A 24298-nucleotide genomic window follows, 5' to 3' on the forward strand; every position below is an offset into this window, starting at 1 on the left:
ATATGATACAAGAAATAAGTATTGCCTGTTCAACCCTGGAACTACAGAGAGCAGAGCTTCAAAAGTATCATGACCTCTAAATAAGTAACTCAAGAACTACTTTTCCTTTTTTCCTTGTGAACCACCAGAATTTTCACTTTGAACATTAAGAACTATCCAACCAACACTTCATTTTGCTCAACATTGAATACTGCACCAGATCCACTAGCAGAATATACTTGCACTGAGAATATTAAAACTCCTTTCTCCACTTAGACAAATTGACATCACCATATCTTTTATATCAGCTCTTTGATAGTACCAGGGAAACAGTCCACAGCTGACAACCTTCTCAATATTCTCTCTAACTTTGCAGGAAATGCAGATGCAGTGGGTGCCACAGATATAATACTGGACGAGGAATTTTCAGCTGTAAACAAATTTTTGGAGGACTTCAGCTGGCTAGGCAATATTGTGGGAGGCCCAGGAATGGTTGATATCTCCAACCCAAAACATCAGCGATCTCAATACCCCCACATTTGCTGCCGTGTCTTGTGTCTCTATTGTCAACATTTATAAGTGCAACCCCATCAAATTCATTGTGGATTAGATAGGACGGCATTCTTCTTTAGTAGGTAATGGATTGGTGGAGGTGGACGGGGTGGATTGGGGCTTTAAACTAGTGCCATTTCAGTGACTGCATCTTGCATAATCATTGGTTCATAATGAAGAGCGAGCACGGAATCACACATTTCCATTTCTTCTCTCTTTAATGTCAGGAATTTCTTTATATTTATATATGTATGTATGTATGTATGCAACTAGCTAGCTAGGTCTGGTGCACTACACTGTTTTGAAAGTTGCTTCCTGGTTGGATTTTGCTCTGCTCAGAATGAAAATTCTACTGACCAAGATTTTTTTTGACATGATTACCACGTCCAGTAACCTATTGGTGCAAGGACTTCTGTTACGAAATTTATTATCTAGTACCTTCAGATGGACAAAAGTAGCTTTTGCTTTGGTTCATTTATATCTGAAAAATGTTCTCCTGCTAAGTATGGATTTCTACACACAATTATCTCGAGGTTTTGTTGCATCTTATTCCAGAACTGAGATTGTTCACGTAACATATGCATTTAACTACTCCTGAAGCTCAGGTTGCTCAGTCTCATGCAAGATTACTGAGTTGCAGTTCCTGTAAAAAGTTTTTCTTTTAAATCGTTTGTGATCAATATTTCTATATGCTTAATTATTTCTCCAGAAGAGTATGCAGGTATACAAATTTTAGCTGTTATTTTAATAGGTAGTGTATTCAATAATTCTTCCAAGGTTTCAATAGCAACTTATAATTTAGTGAAGAAAACAAATTATTGAAGAGCAGCTGAAAAAGAAATCTGCCAAGATCTACCTTGAAGCTTGAAGGAGCCTGAAAACATATTACATCTGTAATCTAACAATTTACATTCAACTGTGCACATCTTTCAAATTTGAGCCACTGGTCAGATTATGCAGTTGTCAATGAACTCATTAATGCTTGGAGTAATTTCTTGGAATTTTCTCACTATAACAATTTTACTGTTATAGCAGGAGAGAATCATGTTATCCAGTAGAACAGCCTAATTCAACTTGGCATTCAGTTGAATTTAGTCAGTTCCAAGTTAGTTGAAGGCAAGTTATGTGATGCTTTATTTACACAAGAGAGGGAAGCATGGGCAGAAATAGATCAGAGAAAAAGCTATCATACAGGATTTACCCTCAGTTTAATAGTGGTTCACAGAAACAGCAAGCTCAGTATGAATATTGGAGAACTGAACCTATGACCATGGAAACTGTATCACTTTAAGAAAAGCTCTGGGAATGATGTTGGTGTCCATAGAGAAGTATAATGAACACTGCTTCTTGCAGTTTCAGCTAATACCTGTAAGTTGGAATACTGTGGCTTGAGAAAAACAAGATAAAAACATTTAATCTGGTGGTGAGTGGAGACTAGAAGGAGATCTCAAGATAATGGGTTAACAGTCAGAGGGGTACTGTAATCATATAAAATAAACACAGGGAAACTATGCCACAGTTGTCAGAGGGACTTCAGTTAAGCAGCAGTCCAGGAAGCAAGTGGAGACTAGATTGTCATGAAGAACCGATTTGTGCAGCTGACCCTTCCTGTCTCTCCATCTCCCATCAGGTAAAGACATTGTGATGCACTTCCACTCCATGCTTGCCTGTCCCTGAAAAGGCAGCACTCTGAAGACTGAAGGTTACAAGGAGAGGTGTGGAAAACCAACATATTCACATCTCGTATCAGTGATGTGTGCGTATGTGTGCAGGTGCTTGTTTTTAGACCATAAGATATAGGAGTAGAATTAGGCCTTTCAGCCCATTCAGTCTCACTGCCATTTGTCATGGCTGATTTATTTTCCTTTTCAATCCCATTCTCTTGACCTCTCTTTGTAATTTTTGATGCCCTTACTAATCAAAAACCTATCAATTCCCTACTTTAAATGTACCCAATGACTTGGGTCAACAGCCCAAGTCACTGGGTACATTTAAAGTAGGGGATTGACAGGTGAATTCCAATAGCAATGAATTCCAGACTCACCAAACTTTGGCCAAGGAAATTCCACTTTATCTCCGTTCTAAAGGGACGTCTTATTCTGAGGCTCTGTCCTCTGGTCTAGACTCTTCCACTACTGGGAACATCCTCTCCATGTCCAATCCATTTAGTCCTTTCAGTATTCAGTAGGTTTCAATGAGTATCCCTCTTATTCTTCTAAGCCTGAGTGAATGTAAGTCCAGAGACATCAAATATTCCTCATACGTACATTAGCCCTTTCATACCTGGGATCATTCTCATAAATCTGCTTTGGACCCTCCTCAATGCCAGCACATCCTTTAGAACATAGATTGGTACAGCACAGTACAGGCCCTTCGGCCCACAATGTTGTGCTGACCCTCAAACCCTGCCTTCCATATAACCCCCCACCTTAAATTCCTCCATATACCTGTCTAGTAGTCTCTTAAACTTCACTAGTGTACCTGCCTCCACCACTGACTCAGGCAGTGCATTCCACGCACCAACCACTCTCTGAGTAAAAAACCTTCCTCTAATATCCCCCTTGAACTTCCCACCCCTTATCTTAAAGCCATGTCCTCTTGTATTGAGCAGTGGTGCCCTGGGGAAGAGGCGCTGGCTGTCCACTCTATCTATTCTTCTTAATATCTTGTACACCTCTATCATGTCTCCTCTCATCCTCCTCCTCTCCAAAGAGTAAAGCCCTAGCTCCCTTAATCTCTGATCATAATTCATACTCTCTAAACCAGGCAGCATCCTGGTAAATTTCCTCTGAACCCTTTCCAATGCTTCCACATCCTTCCTATAGTGAGGCAACCAGAACTGGACACAGTACTCCAATTGTGGCCTAACCAGAGTTTTATAGAGCTGCATCATTACATCGCGACTCTTAATCTCTATCCCTCGACTTATGAAAGCTAACACCCCATAAGCTTTCTTAACTACCCTATCTACCTGTGAGGCAACTTTCACGGATCTGTGGACATTTAACCCCAGATCCCTCTGCTCCTCCACACTACCAAGTATCCTGCCATTTACTTTGTATTCTGCCTTGGAGTTTGTCCTTCCAAAGTGTACCACCTCACACTTCTCCAGGTTGAACTCCATCTGCCACTTCTCAGCCCACTTCTGCATCCTATCAATGTCTCTCTGCAATCTTCGACAATCCTCTACACTACCTACAACACCACCAACCTTTGTGTCACCTGCAAACTTGTCAACCCACCCTTCTACCCTCACATCCAGGTCATTAATAAAAATCACGAAGAGTAGAGGTCCCAGAACAGAACCTTGTGGGGCACCACTAGTCACATCCCTCCAATCTGAATGTACTCCCTCCACCACCACCCTCTGCCTTCTGCAGGCAAGCCTATTCTGAATCCACCTGGCCAAACTTCCCTGGATCCCATGCCTTCTGACTTTCTGAGTAAGCCTACCGCGTGGAACCTTGTCAAATGCCTTACTAAAATCCATGTAGATCACATCCACTGTACAACCCTCATCTATATGCCTGGTCACCTCCTCGAAGAACTCTATCAGACTTGTTAGACACGATCTGCCTTCACAAAGCTATGCTGACTGTCCCTGATCAGACCATGATTCTCTAAATGCCCATAGATCCTATCTCTAAGAATCTTTTCCAACAGCTTTCCCACCACAGACGCAAGGCTCACTGGTCTATAATTACCCAGACTATCCCTACAACCTTTTTTGAACAAGGGGACAACATTCGCCTTCCTCCAATCCTCCAGTACCATTCCCGTGGACAATGAGAACATAAAGATCCTAGCCACGGGCTCAGCAATCTCTTCCCTCACCTTGTGGAGCAAGTCCTGACGAAGGGTCTCGGGCTGAAACGTCGACTGTACCTCTTCCTAGAGATGCTGCCTGGCCTGCTGCATTCACCAGCAACTTTGATCTGTGTTCATTGAGGACCTCGCTCACTTCCACAGCCTCCAGGCACATCTTCCCTCCTTTATCTCTAATCGGTCCTACCTTCACTCCTGTCATCCTTTTGTTCTTCACATAATTGAAGAATGCCTCAGGGTTTTCCTTTACCCTACTTGCCAAGGCCTTCTCATGCCCCCTTCTTGCTCTTCTCAGCCCCTTAAGCTCCTTTCTTGCTAGCCTATATTCCTCGATAGACCCATCTGATCCTTGCTTCCTAAACCTCATGTATGCTGCCTTCTTCCACCTGACTAGATTTTCCACCTCAGTTTTCACCCATGATATGGGGCTCAAAACTGTTCACAATACTCCTAATGTGGTCTGATCAATGCCTTATTAACCTCAGTGTGACATTCTTGTCTTTCATATCTAGTCCTTCTTGAAATAAATGCTAACATAGCATTTGCCTTTCTTTCTACCATCTCATCCTGCAAGTTAACATTAAGGACATCCCCAAATTCAGAAAACAGAGGTACAAAGGGATTTGGGAATTCTGCACTAGCACTCCCATGCTCCTTTGTGCCTCTGTTTTCTGAATTTGAGTTGGGATCTGCCCAAGAATACAAAATAATGGATTTACAAGGCCTTATTACTCAACATTGTTCTATACTGATAAGGATAAATTCAACAAAACTCCTCTCCTACTGTTAATACCAATATTGTAGAATAAATTATCAGGCTTTGTGCTAAAGGGCTTTCTGTCCCTTGATCCCATTTATCACCGACTCTTCTCCTGTTTAGTTAAAGCTCCAGAGGCATTTAGACAGTGATGGACATTAACACATAGAGTGTTTGAATAAATGTTCTTTGTGCCTCTTTTGTGACCAAGCAATAGTAAAACATGCTATTGTGGACAAGTTATTAATGAAATGAACCCCAGCATTTGGAATGTTACCATTGTAGCTAAATAGAACAAGAATATAATGGCCAATAGCTCAGAAGAAAATGTCACACTCTCATCTGACTGGCAGCAGTTTGCATAAGGTGACTGCATGCGGATGACGGTTGTTCATCAGTTTTTGCTCTGGTGCCTATAGTTAGTCAGCTAATTAAATGCTAGCATGAGCAATGCAAGGTTATGCAGACTGCTACAGAGTATTTTGTGCTTGATGAAGGGACCTTGAGCTCTTAAGCATTCCAAGAGCCTGCCTACCTGTTATCATTGATCGGTATCTCTGGAAATGGCCTAAATATCCGGTGGCACCACAACTGTTTTCGGTGTCAGAGCCTCCAATTATCAGAAGAGCCATTCCAGGTGCTCTTTGGGCACCCAGGAAACGACTGCAGCTCACCGCTGTACATACTCGAATCTATGCACAGGTGGAGCTGTACCCTATTATCTACAATTCACTCTTTAGTAAATGATTGACCAACACGTCATTGAATTGCTTTCATGCATGCTATTTCAATACCTTTCATGTCGAAAGGATTGTTCGGCTTCACTTTTCAACCATGCAAAATGATCATATTGATAACTGACATATGACTAATAAGCATGACTAATATCTGGTAGACCTTCCCTTAAAACTGGCTGTATTCGCACAAAGATTTTCCTCAGCGTCTCAAAACTAACGTCACATAGGGCTCACAATCGTTTGGAGGCAAGCAACGCGCTTCAATAAAATTGGGAATACTCCGTCATTACCAGTTTCTCGACTTTTATAATTATTCTTGGTTCTTTTTGGCTAATACCCAAAAACCAGTTTCTTGTTGGGATTGCTGTTTTCAAATCTTGCCATTTTTTTCTGCCAAAACCCAGGTTTGACAGAGAGAGAAAAAAAACAAGTAGACAAGTTTATCGTTGTTTTGTACAGTATATGTAAGTGGTGTGGTTTTAAATGGTTAAACTCCAACAGTACTCCTGCACAGATCTGGGAAGCCCGAGATGATGCTGCACTGGCCTTAAACTACTCGGCACGTCTTCCTCCAGGTAAAGGAAGCGCCCCCCCCCCCGTCAAAAAACCCGCGTGGAGTTGGGGAAGATTCACCACAAATTTCAGACATACATTATTAATAAAAAGAAATGCTCGGAAAATAATTGAGATCACAAAATATGTGACAGCGTTGAAAACTACCCAAAGACAGTTTTAAAATCCAGTCTAGACAAGTCAACAAAAGGGATATTGTCCTTCACTCCCACACAAGTGTTTCCTATTTTATTCATCTCACTCACGAGTAGTTGTACCTTGTATTGAGGTCTACTGAAAGGGCAATTGAACCATTCTCTTCCCCAACTCATTTTCCTCCGAGAACAAGGGTTCAGGAACGAGATCAATGACCTAACAATTGAAAATAAATTCGAACATATTCACTACCGAACATATGTGATTACTCTTCAAAAAGTTTCATTGGGTGTGAAGTGTTCTTGCACAGCAAGCTCGTGAAAGGGGTATTTGCGGGATATGCTTTAAATATTACCTTTATTTGTCACATGTGCATCGAAACTACAGTGATCATAAACACAAGAGATTCTTGGAGACTTCACAGTGCAGCAGCAAATCCCCAGCTTCTTGTGCTTATCTGAAGAAGTTTAAATCTCTTCGATGGGAGTTCAGTGAGACCCCCTTGTCACCGATTTAACTGTGATACAGATTTATATTTAACATCAAACATCCAAGTGAAGAGTGATACGTCATCATGTAATAGACTCTGTGAAATTTGGCCTACCTGGAAAATATGTTTAAACAATACACAGGTCAATGATTTACCGAGCATCTGCGCTACTCGCGCACTTCCCAACACCAGCTTTGCTTCCGCGAGGGAACCCAGGTGCAGAGCGTGAAGCGGCCAATTTTATTTACATTGGTGCGCACTGACGTACGGGCCAATGCTGCCGGGTTGCCATGGTTGTCGTGTGCGGCATGACGTCAGACGTCGGATTGGATACAGTGTATCGGGTGAGTGCTGGCTGGATAATAGCGCGGTGCTTGTGAATGGGACGTTTCTTAGCGGGTTGTCTCGGCTCTGGTCACTGAGTTCCGTACTCAGCCTGTGTTCTGCGAAGATACCATGCTACGAAAGCACGCCACAGTTGACCACCCGTAAATCCCCCCTCCCCTTCCCACGGCGACCGACAGCCACAATGTCTAGGAGGAAACAGAGTAACCCCCGGCAGATTAAACGTGAGTTTGTTGCTTCGATTCTGCTCTTCTGATCACTTTACAAACTCTCTCGCTGTCTGTCAACTATAACAACGCCTTGCCGTCTCCCTTCCGAGCTTTAAAACCATTCGTTTACAGGCAGGTGTTCATAATTCAGATATGAAGTAGGAAACACGGGATATTTTTAATAGTCGACCTCGATAGAGAACCAATGCCTGCTTAATACAAGCTAAAAATAATTAGGCACATTTACTTATCAAGTATATTTTTATATATCGCAGTAACAAGCACCAGGTTATGACACTAAGTTTTCTTATTTTTAAATATGATTTTAATTTCATTTCTTTTCAACTGTTTTTTTAAAAAAACTGATGACGACTTTTTTTCTCTGGTAGAGGAAACATAGAACAAAAGTGGAGCTTGTTTGACTGTAGACTGGGTGATGAGAAAACACGATAAGCCGGAGGCTTGATCTAGGTCCTGATATAGATTGCCAAGTGCGATAACAGTTCTTATCAGTTCGAACCAGACTGGAGAGGTACCGAGTGGGACGGTTATACAAATACAAAGAAATATAAACGCGAGAAAACAAGACTGCTGATGTAATCGATTCCATCGTTAAGCTATTAATGCCATTGATTCCTTTAAATCTAAAATAGAGAGCTCATTGGAGTGGTGGGAGGAAAGACATACAAATGTCTCAGTTTTTAGAAAAATATTGTACCACCTGGAATTAGTCGAAACTCCAATTTTTCACTTGTTATTTTCCTAAGTACTGTACGCCTTTGACTATAAGACTGGTTTACTGCTGTTAGGATCCAGGTGCCGGTTATTTCTTTTAAAGAAAGAAGTTGTTTTGATGTGGCGATATGGGAAAATAGATGTAGGATATTACGTAACGTTGGCAATTTATTAAGAAATTTACTTTATGAAAGATAAATAACTTGGGTTCTGAAGCTTTGCTGTAACAGAACATACTTTTCTGAAGCAATGTTTAATGTAGCAGGTCATTTGGATGGGATTGCCCACGTCTCAGGTACTGTAAATTAAATTTTCTTCAAAAATTGCTTGGTAGTCATCAACATTACGTGTAGCAAAAATAAGTTTCCAAAATGTACGAACTGTATTTGCATTTAGCTGGTAACCGATGTGCTAATTCGGGATTGGAATAAATCGACAGGAGAACGTTTCAACAAAAATAGTTGCGATGAAGATAAAAAAACGGATCAATTAATGTTCGGAATGAGTAAGATTTCGATGTATTAGACACGTTTTTAACTTGATTACCATTTTGAGTTTTAAAACAGTGTGACAGTTGTTTTACAGAATGATCAGAACATGTGAAATAGGCCGTTCGGCCTGTTGAGTTAGTACCAGCTCAGTAAGAACAATTAACTAGCACCTTTCCCCATAGACATCTAAATTCATTCCTTTCAGATACTTTCCAAGTGCCTTTTTGAATGCTACAATTAAATCGGCAACAACGTCTACCCCTAGCAGTTCATTCTAAGCTCTTTAAAAAATCCCTCATCTCCTTTTTGGTCCTTTTGCCAGTCACCTTCATTTCCTGTACCCTTGGAGAGACTGCTGATGTTGAAATCTAGTGCACAGTTCTATACCCCAAGTCTGGACTTTACTGCCAGTGGGAACAGTTTCTCTCTGTATACTTTATTATTAATACACTTAATAAGTTTAACTATCTTTAATGGATCTCCTTGCAGTCTTCTCTTTACCAAGGAGAACAACCCAACTTTTCCATTCTGTACACATAACTTAAGTCTTCCCTACTTAGAGCCAGTTTAAGTTATTAATACATTTTCTTTCATGAAGTGCAGCACTCATTATTGGTGCAATATTCCAGTTGTGATTGAAACATTGTTTTACAAAGTTCCATCATCACTGCCCTTCTATAAAACTCAGGTCCTTAACAACTTTCTCAACTTGACTTGATGTTTTCAATGGAACATGCCTATGAGCACACAGATTTCTGTTCTTCTACCAATTTTGAAATTGCACCCTCTTTGGTTGATCTTGTTTCTCATTCTTCCTATCAAACTGCAACACTTCATATCTCTCAGTGTTAAAATTCAGCTGCCACATTTTCCCCATGTCTCCATGCAGAGTGCAGCATTGTTTTAGCCACGTGACACAAGTTGACCATGTTATTTGAAAGGATTCATAACAGTTTGTAGAGCTTCGAGGCTTGATTGTTGGTGTTGCCCTACTCAATGAAAATGTATATCATGCTTTTTATGATTAATATTCTGTTTGTCTGATGAAGTTACCTTTGAGCTGGATTTGAGCAGCTTGTAGTCTAGCTGATGCCAGGGAACGCTACAATTAACTAAAGTGTTATAATCTAATTAAAGTATTTTCTCAGCCATCCGGCATCTGTGGGGAATACACCAGTTGCATGAGAATTGCTAAAAAAAATACATTGCTCTTAACCATACCCTTGGATTCAATGCAAAAACCATTAAATAAATTGCTGTTATGTTTGACACTGCACTAATATATTTTAAGACTAAATAGTATTAATATAAACCACAGCACAAATAACTCAAATGAATGACTACTCACCATGACATATAATCCAAATTTTCAAAAAGGTTGTCGCTGCTAATCGGCCAACAACTGCACTGTCCTTGTGTATCGATGTAACTAAAGTCGTATTTTTACATATTTAAAAAAATAACTTAAAATTCATTTTTTTACCAGTTGCATTATAATTATGTATTCACAAATACCAGATATACAAGATGTTACTGTAGAAAGAAATGGTTGTTCTGGAAAGCAAAAGAAATTTTACTCTTTATTGGACTTCAGTCTGAATTTATGTTACAGATTTCTATGCACATGTGATCTAAGGGGCTTGTACTAAAACAATCTGACAACTTCTTTAAAAAATCACACGTAAAATTAGTGTAGTTATATATTGTTCAGGTTAAATGAAAGTGAAAATGAATGATATCTTTAGAAACATAGATTGGTGCTAATTTGTAAAAATGTCTGTTAACCACAGATTATTGAAACAGTTGCCAATTGTCCCCCAGATTTTTAAAATAACAGACACTGGCCAAACAGAAGTTGATGAACATTTGTTTAATATTCTCAGCTGCTTGTGCATATATTTTTTTGAATGCATATTGCCTTCTATATCTTAAAGACCTATGTGTGAAATACAGTTATTCTCTGTTATTGCAAGGATAATGCTAAATGCTGCCTGGTAAAATTATTATGCTTATTAGTGCACTATTGATAAGGTTTTAGTTTGCTTAGTACCAAGTGTTATAGTTGGGGAATATACTTGCTTTTAACTGCGTCCTTCTGTGAAAATAATTTAATAATAACTAAAGTTCCCATTTATCATTTGGAAAGTATTTTAATATTCACCTTGTAAACTTTGTTTTAATATAAGAATATCTTGTATCAGCTACATTGTGAAAGCAAAGAATGTAATGTACTTGAGATCATACATTCTTCATAATTCTACAATGTGTCTTTTTAGTTTTTTAACCCCCATTTCCTATTGCTTTGTTCTTTTTGCTTCATTTCTTTCTGTGGTCCATTATCAAAAGGTTGCAGGGTATTTGGTTGCTGTCCTTGATTTTCTTTAATTTTCATTTTTTCTCTTTTTGCCTCATTGCTTTCCCTAACTGGCATTGTAACATTCTCTTCAATGCATTTCAAGTGTTACCTTTTATCCTTTTGTTTCTCCTTTACTTCAAGTACAGCTCTTTTTAATTATACTTTTATGTTATTATTAGGGAGAATGGGTTCTATATATTTCTCTCTTCCTCTCTTTGTCTATACAGACCTCTCTATTTCCACACTTTGTTGCCTTTACCATCATTGCTTTTCCCTTCTCTTGTACTCTAAGCTGCATAACACACTCTTAGTGTAGGCCTCATGGGCAGGTTTGCTATATGATAATGCAGAAAGTTGAACTGGCCCCATTACTATGAAGCGATGGTTGCCTTGATAAACTTTGATAATGGTACAGATAGCAAGTACTAAGCGACCAATGGTCGAGCCTTGTCCTCCATTAGCATTCCGCTCCAGTAATCTGCACAGCTCTGACAATCACTTCTCCATTTCCACTCCTCCAGTAGATAAGAATGGAAATACTGACTTCATGGGAGCTGATTAGGGTGTCTGGATTTCTCGATAATACCTTGATAAATTATGTTTCTTTTTTTTAAAAAAGGGGGAGAGTTAAAACTTCACATCTATTTTTTTCCTCTCAATGTGTTTTATTAAAGGAGCTTCCAGTCCGGTTGTGTGAAAAAAAAACTGTGATAAAAAGCAAAGATAAGTGTTGGACTGTTTTGTGTAGGAGTGCATATCAATGTTATCTATCTTTTTTTCACTTTACTGAGCAGCCTGTTGTTTTTAGCCTTATCACACTCCACCAAAATGCCAGGGAGAAAAAACTGCCTGGATTATTCATTGCCTGATGATAACATTTTTTTAATCTTTTTTTTACATAAAATTAAATTTTTCAAATTGGGTTTGAGCAAACAAGGTGAATGTTCTTGCAATAAGATACAGCATGATTGACTGCCTGTCCACAGGAGAATGAGCACACAGTCTTCCAATGCCTTTTGTGTTTTTGAAAAAACTATTAATTTTGTACTGAAAATGTTAATTGAATGAGAGCTTTAAAAAAAGAGAGAATTAAGGGTTTGGAATTCTTCAGAATAATCATGATGAGGACATTTTTTTCATCAAGTATTTCTTCCTTGACGAAACAAATAAGTTTTTTTTAGACTGTTTTAGTGATGTGTCCGGTTCAGAGACTGGAAGAGTTTGGCTTCCTGATTGATGGAAACCTGATACATTTGTGAGGTCTTATTTTTCCATGTAGCATTATTAAGTGATTTCCCACTTGTATTTTCAAATTCATGAGCTGAGTGCTACTACCTCCTGTGTGCTGAGAACTCTGTTTTCCTACTTGAAACTTGTTTCTCCGGCTGTATCTGTCTCCTGCCTTTCAGGGTGTTGTTCATGGTCAAAAGAGGAGTCTTCCTTTTGTATTCCTGGTTGTCTTTCCTCCAAAAATGACTCAGAATAAAATATCCAGAATTTTCTTTATTATGGTATAGAAACAAAATGGGACTTAATTAACTGATGTGATGTTATAATGTTTTGATTAAAAACAAAAAAAAAATTGGGGGGGCAAAAAAGAGTAATGCTATTTTACAGTGTCATGAGCATTTCTAGAAAACCAGCAAATCGTCTCTGATTTGTCTCTTGTAGGATGATTTGGATGATTTCATAGCAAGTCTTTTTCAATTCACTTTGGGCATGATTTCAGTAATGTCACCACTGTTACCACTGACTTACTGAAAGCACAAAATAAAAATATACAGTACAAGTTCAGTTGTACATCCACTTGTTGGAATTGTTTGGTAATAGGAATAAAACTAAATGGGTGGGATGCTAGATGGATTCTGGGATATTGCATGATATTGTCTCTGTGTACCTTTCCATTCTGGTCAATATTATAATTTTTATTTTAAAATTAATTTCGATGGAGGGATGTCCACCTTTATTCAATAGTAATGTGTATTTTTGTATTTCCTGACAAAGGTCTGTCCCTATCTGAGTAGTTCAGGATTATAATGGAACTGTTAGAAACTAGATGGTTCACTATAGAGGAAGCAGCATAATTATGTTGGCACATTCGTGTGTGTTTGGATTTGGCCTAATTATCTGTTTTTGGGAGGTTGTTGCAGCACCTCCTAGAAAATCATAATGCAATGAGGCTAAAACAATATGGTTTTATGAAAACAACCATTTTGAAAGATATATTAATTCTTGATGATATAACTAATGAGGTGGTTAAAATGGAACAAGTGCATTATATTTGAATTTGCAAAGACAGTCAATAAACTGGTACAGAAGGAGTTATTTCACATGATTTGAGGGTTATATTTTAGCTTGGAAAGACAATTAGTTAACGGAGAAAGCAGAATAAGGTCATTGATAGGGATAGATTGTACCTTGTGTGTAACCAGTGAGATGAAATATGAATGTTGATGCTCATAGAGATCTTGGTATTTGTGTGCAAGAGCACCAGAAGGTGTGCATGGCAGTACCATGAGTAATGTGGAAGGTACGTTCATTATTGCCACTTCTTATAAGAAGTAATGACTTCGCAAGTAGGGAGTTCTTCCTGCAACTGTGACGGTGCTTTGGTGAGATTGCACATGGTTTACTGTGTGCAGCTTGGGCCTCTGTACTCGAGAAAGTGCTGTGAAGGTTCATGTGATTGAGTGGTTTATTGTCACTGATATAACTCATGGAATTTGTTTAGTGACCACGGTACAATGCAGGACTAACAAAGATACAATAAAAATAGTACAAAAGAGGAATAGTGTGTAGTGTCAGGGGTTCATAGATGGCTCAGAAATCTGTCAGCAGAGGGGATGAAGCTGTTCCTAGAATGTCGGGTTTGGGTCTTCAAGCTCCTGTATCTCCTCCCTGATGTAATAATGAGAAGAGGGCATGTCCCAGATGGTGTGGATCCTTCATGATGGATGCTGCGTTCTTGAAGCACTGCTTTGATGGTGAGTGGGCATGTGCCTGTGACCAAGCTGGCTAAGGCTACGACTTTCTGAAGCCTCTTACAATCCTCCACTCGACAGTGATGCAACCAGTCAGAATGCTCTCCACGGTGCCTCTGTAGACATTTGCTTTGGCTACGTACCAAATCTCCTTGGATTAGGGCCTGTGTGGAACAATTGAGTAGCATGGGCTATACTGTTTGTAGGTTAGAAAGACATGAGGTAGGGGGATCTTACTAAAAATGTATATGATTTCTGTAGAGGTTTTATAGTGGAGGTGCATTGAGGACGATCTTGGAGTAAAGGTTACAGTCATAAGGCATGGTAACAAGCTTTTTGGTCCACCATGTGGGTACCCATTCGCATTAATCCTACCTTCCATCAATTGGTCCATGCCTTTCCATGCTGAGTTGATCGAAGTGCTCATCTGGGCATTTAAGTGCATTCTCAACTCAGCTTCCACCATTTTCTCAGGCACCCACCGTCCTCTGAGTACCCCTTAGATCAGTTCTATGCCCTTTACCCCATGTCTTCTAGTTTTATCTACCTCTTATTTCGGGAAAAATTCCTGCTGTCAACCCCCCCCCACCCCATTTACCTCATAATTTAGCGTATCTCAATCTTGTCCACTCTTAAAGTCCTCTGCTCCACTTCCCTCATAACTGAGAAGTTCCTTCGTGGGCAATATCATGGCGACTCTCCTTTGCACTCTTTCCAGCACTGTTACATCTTTCCTATAGTGTGGTAACCAGAAATGCTTTCACTATTTCAACGAAGATCCAAACCATGTTGAAGCAAAACCTCCAAGCTATTTTCCTCAACATCCTGAAAGTGAAGGCGTGTTCTTAACCATAGACCGAGGTCCCTCTGTTTCTCAATACTCCCTAGGATCCTAACATTTGTGGTGGATGTCTTAGTCTCATTAGTACTCATAAAATGCTTCACCTTATAAAGGTGTGTCCATTTAAGGTTGAAATGCTGGTGATGTTCTTCTCTATGGATAATGAATCTTTTTAAGTCAGAGGACTAGCAATGCCAAATCATTAACATCTCACGGGCTGAGAGAAGTTTCTTTGGGAAAAGGAGGTACAGTGCCTTGCAGGAATCAAAGGAAGAAAGAGGATTTGAGGCGGATGTTCGGATCAGCAATAATTTCACAAAATGGTGGGCTGAAAGGCCGTGTGACCCACTGCTGTTCCTGAACACGAGATCCGACAAATGCTGGACATCCAGAGCAACACACAGAAAATGCTGGAGGAACACAGCAGGTCCAGCAGCATCTGTGGAAATAAATAAACAGCCGATGTTTCAGGCCGAGACCCTTCATCAGGACTGGAAATGAAGGGAGAAGTTGCTAGAATAAGCAGGTGGTGGGAGGGGAGGGAGGACAAGCTAGAAAGTGACTGGTGATGCTAGGTGGGTGGGGAAGGGGGGGAATGAAGTAAGAACCTGAGAGATGATGAGTAGAAAAGGCAAAGGGCTGGAGAAGAAGGAATTCTTCTGAATTCTTTTCCTGAATGTCCTTTCTTATGTTCATCCAGTTAACATACTAAATCAAAACAGTTTGCTATTTTGACTAAGGGGATGGAACACTGTGCTGTATTTCAATTATTAGTTTAAAATAAAGCATTTACAGACATGATAGAGGCTTAGGCTCTAAGTACGATTCAGTATTGGGAGCTAAATCTTTCTATAATTGTTGCAGTGCACTGTTGCACTCCTAGGGCAAGTTTAATAGAAGTAGTTGACAACAAAAGATTCTCTGTCTCAGTTACAGAGTGCTCTATTCTGCAGCTGTTGTATTCTTCCACTTCAGCAGTCATTGTGATGTTACTTCTCAATAAGATTAAATTTGAGCTTTATTTTCAGAATAAATATATTCACATAGTTTACTCTGAAATATTGTGTTCAATGTTAGTGATTTCAACCTAGTAATCGCTGTGACATCACCAGTAGACACAAGACTAAGCCAATAACTGAAGGAAAATTTCTACTTAAATGATAGTGGATGCTGTATTAGTTCACATTTCCCAGTTGGCCCTTTGGAATTGTACTCTTCGATGCATTCATGGGGTTTCAGTTCCATTTAAGTGAGACTAGATAAAACTGTTTAAAAAATGAGACAATAACAGGTTTCAGAACATCCCATCTTTCCCAGTGTTCATAAGTCATGAACTCTAGAAAACTTTTCCAAACTCTGCCATGGAAGATAAGGAAACAGATAGATAGGTACACACTGAAAGGCCAGTGCCTAACAAATCGTCCCAAGACAGAAACCTGCTGTAAAGCTGAGCACAAGAATGTGGTCAATTGCAGGGTTGCATTTGGGATTTCACAAACAACAGATACTGTTTTTGTCTTGCACCATGGACGCAGAAAATGTGTATAGTTTCAGCAGTGCTTGACTTGAATTGCCAAATTGTGGAGACCATAGTTTACTTTTGAAGACACAATATTAGAACAATATCTTACGAGAGCTACTAGTGATAGTTTTGACCTACTCACTTCCCCTCCTGCCAACTACTACCTTCCCATCAACCTCTTTCAAAGAGTCAAGTTTCTGTTCTTCAAAAGCCAACTTTCGTTTGCTATTAATTTATGACTTTCTAATGTGTGCCTCTATTGAGAAAGTAGCCCACATTGTATTGTTGTTGTACATTACAGATTGCCATGTTCTTTGTTTCAAAATACTGACTTCTTAAATTAACTTCCTAGCTCTCCACTGCAACAGAAACTAAACTGGGGGGATAATTGATTTATGATTGGATAAGGCAGTTCATAAATGTAACATAGTCAGTATAGCAGGTGTTCTGACATAGTATTCAGCCTGACAAAATATTCATCATCTGTACAGTTTCCCACTGTAAAAAGTCTGAAACAAAATACTCCATGGAAAAAAGGCTATTATCAAACAATGAATAAGATATATCCTAAAGTTTTCTGGTGCAAGTTAAACTAAGAAATTATAATTACTATTTAACTTGTGCTGTTAGGAGTTTCTTTCATATTCTTTCACATTTTTGTTTAGTATTGAGATAGCAAGGTTTGCTGACCCGATTTATGAAGTACTATCAATGCAGTGAAACTTGTTTTTTGGTGATTATTCTTTAGCTCGTGTTTTCCTGTAGCTGGTTAATTTACATTCATTCCTCTTTGCATTTTCTTTCCCTCTTCTGCTTTCCTTCTCCATTTACAGATTTTATTATGAATAGGGAAGTCCCCTGCTTTTAATCCTTGCAGTTTTAATTTAATATTTGAGTTGTTCTTTGTAGTTTGATACATCCGTTCTTACCTGCTTTTTTATGTCACATATTCCTTACGTTGTCTTTTGTCATTCAGTTTCTCTCTCTGAAACAACTGATGGGAGTTATATTGTGTGTTCTGGAAGCCACATATTCTCAAGTGAAACAATCTATTGTAATCTATCACACTTTTATCTGTACTATCTGAGAACTGAAAATGGCCTGCCCTTGCAATGGCGCCATGCTTGTAAGCTGATAAAGTTACAGAGTTCACTGGTGATGAATGTTAAGTAACTACACCCTCATTAGATAGGATATGGACTTGGCAGAAGGACTAGGTATTTGAAACTAAGCTACTCTGCATCTTAATCACTGGTTTTCTCAGGGCTCCTCTCAACAATAGCCCTCTAACATTATTGAATCAAACAAGTCTCGGAAGAAACATTTATTCTGATCAAAATGTGTAAATCAGCATATCTATTTAAGGATCTTCCTTCTATTTGCTATTTAATCAGTTAAAAAATAAACTAAATGGCTGGGTTGCTATAGATACGTGATGGAAAGGTCAAACTGAGTTTGCCTTATCATGATACAGACAGTTACTAATTAGAGATAGGTATTGGATTGGCAAAGTCTAACAGCATTTCTACCCATTATCAATGATGCACACCAGTGCAATATTAAAATTATCTGCCGTCTCTGAAGGTACAAGTAAACTGAACACACCTAATGTTAGCTTTTAAATGAGTCATTTGATATATGTCGGGCTTTAAATTGAGAGATCCAGAGTTCCGCTTAACATAACAGGACACTTGCTTTTTTTAAAAAAAAGTTGTATATTATTTATTTTTGGTTTTATACCTCAAATTGTTTATAATACAGAATAACATCACTTGAAATAGTTCATTTTAAAAACACTTCTTCAAAATAATGTTCTTTGTGAAGCATAAATTAAAACAGGTGCAGATGATACATTTTGTTTCAAGAAAAGGTTTTATCTACAAGCCACTTTTTCACACTCTTATTTTACAAGGGGAAATATCAATTCACACAAGATAAAAGGTTGCTAGCTTATTAGACTGCATATATTGCTCAAATATAAAGAATTGTAAAATTCAGCACATATTCAAATTCATTTTCAATAAGTCTATGCCATTGATATGAAACCAGGGATCACTTTGAGACTTTGTATTGTTCCCAATGTCATCTGAATAAGTGACCAGTTACTGGTTTGAACTGCCTGTCCATTCTTTGAAGCAAAATAATCCATATTTTTTATGGTTGTAGATGGTGACATGTATGTACTCGATAGTAAATTTTACTTTGAACTGTATTAGTATTTTTGGACCAGGGGCAATAAATAAATAGAAAAGTGAAATGACTGTTGCTATTAAATTTGGCAGAATAGTATGTTTAATTTACATCCCACTTATAAGATACAATTAATCGTATGTACTGAATTAATGATGCTTTTGTTATTTTAGTATTATTGAATAACACTGAAGCTTTATTTTAATCAGTTCTATAAACCATTGATGTCTTTCGAATTGTGAGGAAGAAATCTGGAGATTGGATTTGATCTGCTTTCTACATTTATTTTAATATGGAGTATTTGTACATAAATCTTTTAATTTGACAGAGGATACGTCTTTGCAATTTTTTCCACTCTTCTCTTCCTTGTAGTGAGCGTAATTGGCCTGAAACGTCACAGTTTATTCATCTCCATTGATGCTGCCTGACCTGAGCTCCTCCAGCATTTTCTGTGCGTTGCTCTGGATTTCCAGCACCTGCAGGATCTCTTGCGCTTGCGATTTTCAGCTCAGCTTTGCCTCTAAGCCATGGGTTCAGAGCGGTTAGGTTTTTTCAGTTGCAATTAATGGATTTCCTCATGCTGTATGTTTTAAAATTTACAACAGTAAAATGAAGATTTGTTACGTTCAGCAAGAAGGATAGTACTTAGCAGGTGGAAAGCAATAGCAGAGTTTGGGAACATCAAAATATGTCCTTTTTTTTTCATTTACATGACTTGGATGTTGCAGCATTTGTTAAAAGCCCTTACAGATTTTTGTTACTTTTTGCTAGTGTTTGCCTTTATCCCTGCAAAAACTGTAATTGAAATGGCAAATTTTTGATCTCTTCTTAGTGTTTGCAATTGTTCTTCAGAATACAGTGGCATTATGGAGAAGTAGCCTGAGGGTTGTTGCCCTCCTAAAAATCAGCATGGAGAATCGTCTCTGAGAGGCTGAAATTCCATCCTACTGCTATTTATTGGATCTTGATGCAAAAACATCTTGTATCACTTAATTGTTTTTATCTATTCTGATCTGACAATGCTTTTACAAAAGTCAGGCAGTGACGCTTCCTTTGCAAGCAAAAGGGATATTGGCAAGATTATTAAATTAATTTAACTCCTTATAACATGTTAGTTCCCAACTGAGAATTTTGCTGTTTGCCTTTGTAGTCATCTCAATCTCTACTTCCACATACTGTTCTTGTCTTTTAATCTCACTGCTTCCTAAACCTCTTGCCCTTCCTTACCAACTTGTTGACCTGTGGCATTTACTTAATGACCACAACCGTGGATCGATCTGCACAATAGACAACAATTCTATACCACTCATTATGGCTTTCATCTCTGCTCCTTGTAAGCCACCTTGTTCCAATGCAATTCTCATACTTCTTACATCTTGCTAACTTACATCAGCTTTGAGTTTTGTGGTTTAAAGTTTAAATTTTAATGGTTTTTTATCGTATTGCTGTAGCGTCCACTTTTACAGCTTGTCATTCCAAAATACATGATTTGACTTCTGCCACATGCAAATCTCTCCCTAGTCCACCATTGGCAGCCAAGTCCTCAGTCGTCTGAGTTTCATTCATAAAGCCCTGTACCTGTTTACATCTATACCAATCTGAACCCCTCCATTAACAATTTATCCTTTTAACTCAATTCATGGAGAGTTTGCCTGAGCACTTAACAATTATATGTTGTTCCCAGAACACTCAAATGACTCTGATTAATCCTTTTGAGTAGAGGATGACAGCAATTCAGAGTGTGTCTGTGAATCTTACCTGCGAGGGTTCCGGAAGGCATGAGCTGAGGTTCCACACTGAAAATTACATAATACTAAGTATATTCAGAATTCAAGGTAATCTTCTGACTTGGATTGAAACATTTTCTGAAGAGAAGAGGCAGATTGTAAAAATTTGAGTTATGTGAAAGGAGCAACATTAAGTCAAGAAGATGGGAGCAGAGCTTTCAGTGGGACTAAGATGAAGGGAATGGATGAAATGTGGCAAAATGAAGCACAAGTCACATCATTTAATTCTTGGAAGGATAAGTGAGCTAAAAGTTAGGAGCTGGATTAGCTATTGCCCCGCTCCACCATTTGGTAAAATCATGACTGCTCTAATCCTGCGTAACCTTTCGCCCTGTCACATAACAAGATTCCACCTCCCTTAAAAATATTAAGATTCTGCTTCCACTGCCCTTTGAGGAGGAGTTTCAAAGATTCAACCCTCAGAATTTTTGTTGTCCTATCTCAGGGTTATAAGGTAAACCCCTTATTTTTAAATTAAACCCTGTTTTCTATATTCTATCACTCCATTTTTTTGCATGTACCCTCTCAAGACTTTTCATGATCTTAGTCATTTCAGTCAAGTTATCTTTCACTCTCCTAAACTTCAGTAGATAGGCTAGCTTGTTCAATCTCTCCTCATTCAACAAGCTACTTATTCTAGGTGTCAGTCTAGAAAACATTCTGTGAACTTCCAACAAATTTGCATCTTCCTTTAAATAAAAAGACCAGTGCTGTACACAATATTCCAGCTGTGACGTCATCAGGTTTCTATTTAATTTGAAGCTTAGCATCCCTACTTCAGAATTAATTTCCCCTGAAACGAACAATAATATTCTTCTAGTTTGTGTAGCGATTTGCTGTACTTCCAAATTAGCCCTTGCAAACTTGTGCCCCTGGAGGTGTCTGCATCTTGGAGCTTGGCAATATCTCGCTATGGAGCGAATATATGGCTTCATTTTTGTTCTGCGAAAAAAGGACAATTTCATAATTTTTTTCTCATTATACTTAATTTACAAGATCATTTAACCCGTTGGTATATCTGTAGCCTCCTTATGTTCTCTTCACAATTTATCTTCACATCATCACCAAATATAGCGATCATATCTTTGGTACTATCATTCATGTAATTTGTATATGCTGTAAGAAGCTGGGGCTACAATACCTGTGGTATCTTGGACATCTTGTCAACCAGTGGAAAAAAATTCAATTTTACCTACTGTTTCCTGTTAGTCAGCCTAATGGCTTGCCTTACCGAAATGTGGCCTATAATATTATGAGCTTTCATTTTCCACAATAATCTTTGTGGCATCTCATCAAATGTTATCTAGAAAGTTAAATATGTTGTAATATGTTCATTTGCTCCTCTTTATCCACAGCATCTGTCTTTTCATCAATAAAATCCCATAAGTGGGTTAAACATGATTTCCTTTTCATGTGACCATGTTTTACCTGAATTTGTCAAGTGCCCTAATAGCTTCTGAGATTTTCTCAATGACACTTTTTAAGGTAACTGGATTATAGTTTCACACTTCTAATTTCCAGTTTTTGTATGACTTTGGGTATTTTAAAATTACATAAAAATAAGATCTTGGGTAGTGCAAAGAGATGTAGAAGGCAACATACACAAATTACTAAAACCATTTATCATCAATTGTCTCTGGTGATTCCTATAATATTGTAAGACAGCTTGTCTGATATTCAATCCTGGATGAGCCATTGACCTTTATACCAAGAATATTATTTTAATGGAGATAGCTTGTTTTCAATATCAGATATAACTTATAGTTGCCCTTTGCAAGTTATATCTGATATTGAAAACAAGCTATCTCCATTAAAAGACATGAAAATCAGTGGATAACTTGGGGTTGCACAGAAATGAACAGCTGCAGATGCTGGAAATCTGAATTAAAAATTTAAAATACTGACTGGACAAAGTAGGTAAATCAAACTCTGTGGAGAGTGGAAAATAGTTAATGCTGCAAGTCTATTAGAATTGGTGAAAGATTTGATGTATGCTTGGCAACCTGAGAAGTCAACTTTGAATGAAATGCTGGTGTGATTCAATGTGAGAGCAGTGATGATGCTTATTTTAACAGATGGTGAGAACATTAGCTAAGAGAACAAATGGTCAGTTTTTAGGAGGAGTCAGTGAGGAATTCAGAATTATTGTCCAAATTTGCCAGAGGAAACTACTATGAATGCCGGATGTCTCAAATTAATATTGTTGAAAATGTTAATTATATGGAATTGTTGTTCCTAATGTTGTATCTGGAATATGGGAACGTAACTATTAAAGATATGCCATTGCCCTTCAAGCCTAGCCTTTTCCTCATCTTTCTCGAATTCTAATGGGATATCTGACCTGAACCATCAAACCTGTTTCTCTCTTCATGGGTATTGGCTGATTTGAATATTTCTAAAACCTTGCCTCGGAATGAGGTTTAATATCACTGGCATATGTCGTGAAATTTGTTAACAGCGGCAGCAGTACATGAAATACATGATAGTATAGAGAAAAAAATCACACTGTGTGTGTGTGTGTGTGTGTGTGTGTGTATATAAAATTGTTAAATTAAAAATAGTAGTGCAAGAACAGAAACAATTTTTTAAAAAGTGAGATAGTGTTCATGGGTTCAACCTATTTTTTTATTTCAGAATTCTGTATCCACCATGTTTTCTTCGGTTAGATCTCAGCTGACATGTTCCCATCCATTCCAACGGCTTTTTTTTTCCTTCACTATTAGCAATATTTTTAAGTTTGTGTTCTAGAAAAACATCAAAATAGTGCCTAATAGTTCCCAAATTGAAATTACTAACTAATGGTGAAAAAAATTAATGATTATATAATACAGAAATGGCCCTAGGAGTAGTGAGAAATTTACCACAATCTTGTTTATGCATCTTAAAAAACAACAGTTCTACTTTTTAATCTTATTAATCTAGTCATGATAACTTACTAGATCAACTATACAGAGACCTAGACAAATAATTTGGAGTTTACATTCATATCATCTTAAGGTTGCTGGAAATTTAAAATTCAATTACATTTAGACTGGAAAGTTTATCTGTTAAGACAATAAAGTTATTGTTTAAAAGTCCATCATCTTCACTGATTTCCTTTAGGGAAGAAAATACAATCTGTACTCGGTCTGGTCTTTGTGTCACCCGACCCATAATGTGTAGTGAGACATAGGCCTGTTGTGTCTATCTGCCTTCTGCCTTCAGCCTTCAGCCTTCAGGAATGGTCTACCAAGCCAATGGTTCAAAGGTAATTAGGAATGTATGTACATAAAATAAATGATGCGGGAAAATAAAATGAGCTGCACTGCCCTCAGTCCACTGTATTATCAAATAACTCAGTCAAGTTCATCAAACACAGTTTGTCCTTGAGCAACAGACAATTTGCTGGAGGAATTCAGTGGGTTGAACTGCATCTGTGGGAGGAAAGGAATTGACAGCCTTTCGGGATGAAACCATGCATCGGATAGTTTGTTCTTGGTTCAAGATCATGCTGGTTCATATTGTAATTAAGAAACAATAATTAGGTTAAAATTAATGTTTTCTGGTGAGTAACAGGTTCACTGACAAAATTTATTCGTCCTTTTTGTAAGGTGAGGATGCACATTTGAATGCTTCCAGCCCTTTGGAACTAATACTATATCTAAGAATTGTTGAGAGACCATGGCCAAAATCTCTACAATTTCCATTTTTACATTCTTCTGCAACCAATGATGAATCTCATCTGAATGGGTGACCTATTAAGACCACCAATGCGGCTTTGTATTTTCTTTTATCTCTCTCAGTGTTCCGTTTT

General features: G+C 38.1%; 1 protein-coding gene and 1 long non-coding RNA gene across 5 annotated transcripts in view; one reads left to right on the forward strand and one right to left on the reverse strand.

The window, feature by feature from the left end:
* Positions 1 to 2582: 2582 nt before the first annotated feature.
* Positions 2583 to 7051, reverse strand: LOC134356234 (uncharacterized). Its single transcript, XR_010020308.1, has 3 exons — positions 6914 to 7051; positions 6681 to 6774; positions 2583 to 2752 (listed from the first exon to the last, which is right to left on the reverse strand). It is a non-coding gene; the product is annotated as an uncharacterized LOC134356234 (long non-coding RNA).
* A 218-nt stretch (positions 7052 to 7269) lies between these two features.
* zfpm1 (zinc finger protein, FOG family member 1) overlaps positions 7270 to 24298 on the forward strand; it is a 215001-nt gene continuing 197972 nt past the window's right edge. For 2 of the 4 annotated variants that reach the window (XM_063067020.1, XM_063067023.1), the window contains exon 1: positions 7270 to 7392. In XM_063067020.1, coding sequence (XP_062923090.1) covers positions 7323 to 7392 — 70 coding nt within the window. In that variant the 5' untranslated portion in view covers positions 7270 to 7322. The other 2 variants (XM_063067022.1, XM_063067021.1) reach the window with 1 other exon arrangement.

The sequence above is a fragment of the Mobula hypostoma genome, chromosome 14, assembly GCF_963921235.1.
Source record: "Mobula hypostoma chromosome 14, sMobHyp1.1, whole genome shotgun sequence".
Classification (NCBI taxonomy): Eukaryota; Metazoa; Chordata; class Chondrichthyes; order Myliobatiformes; family Myliobatidae; genus Mobula; species Mobula hypostoma.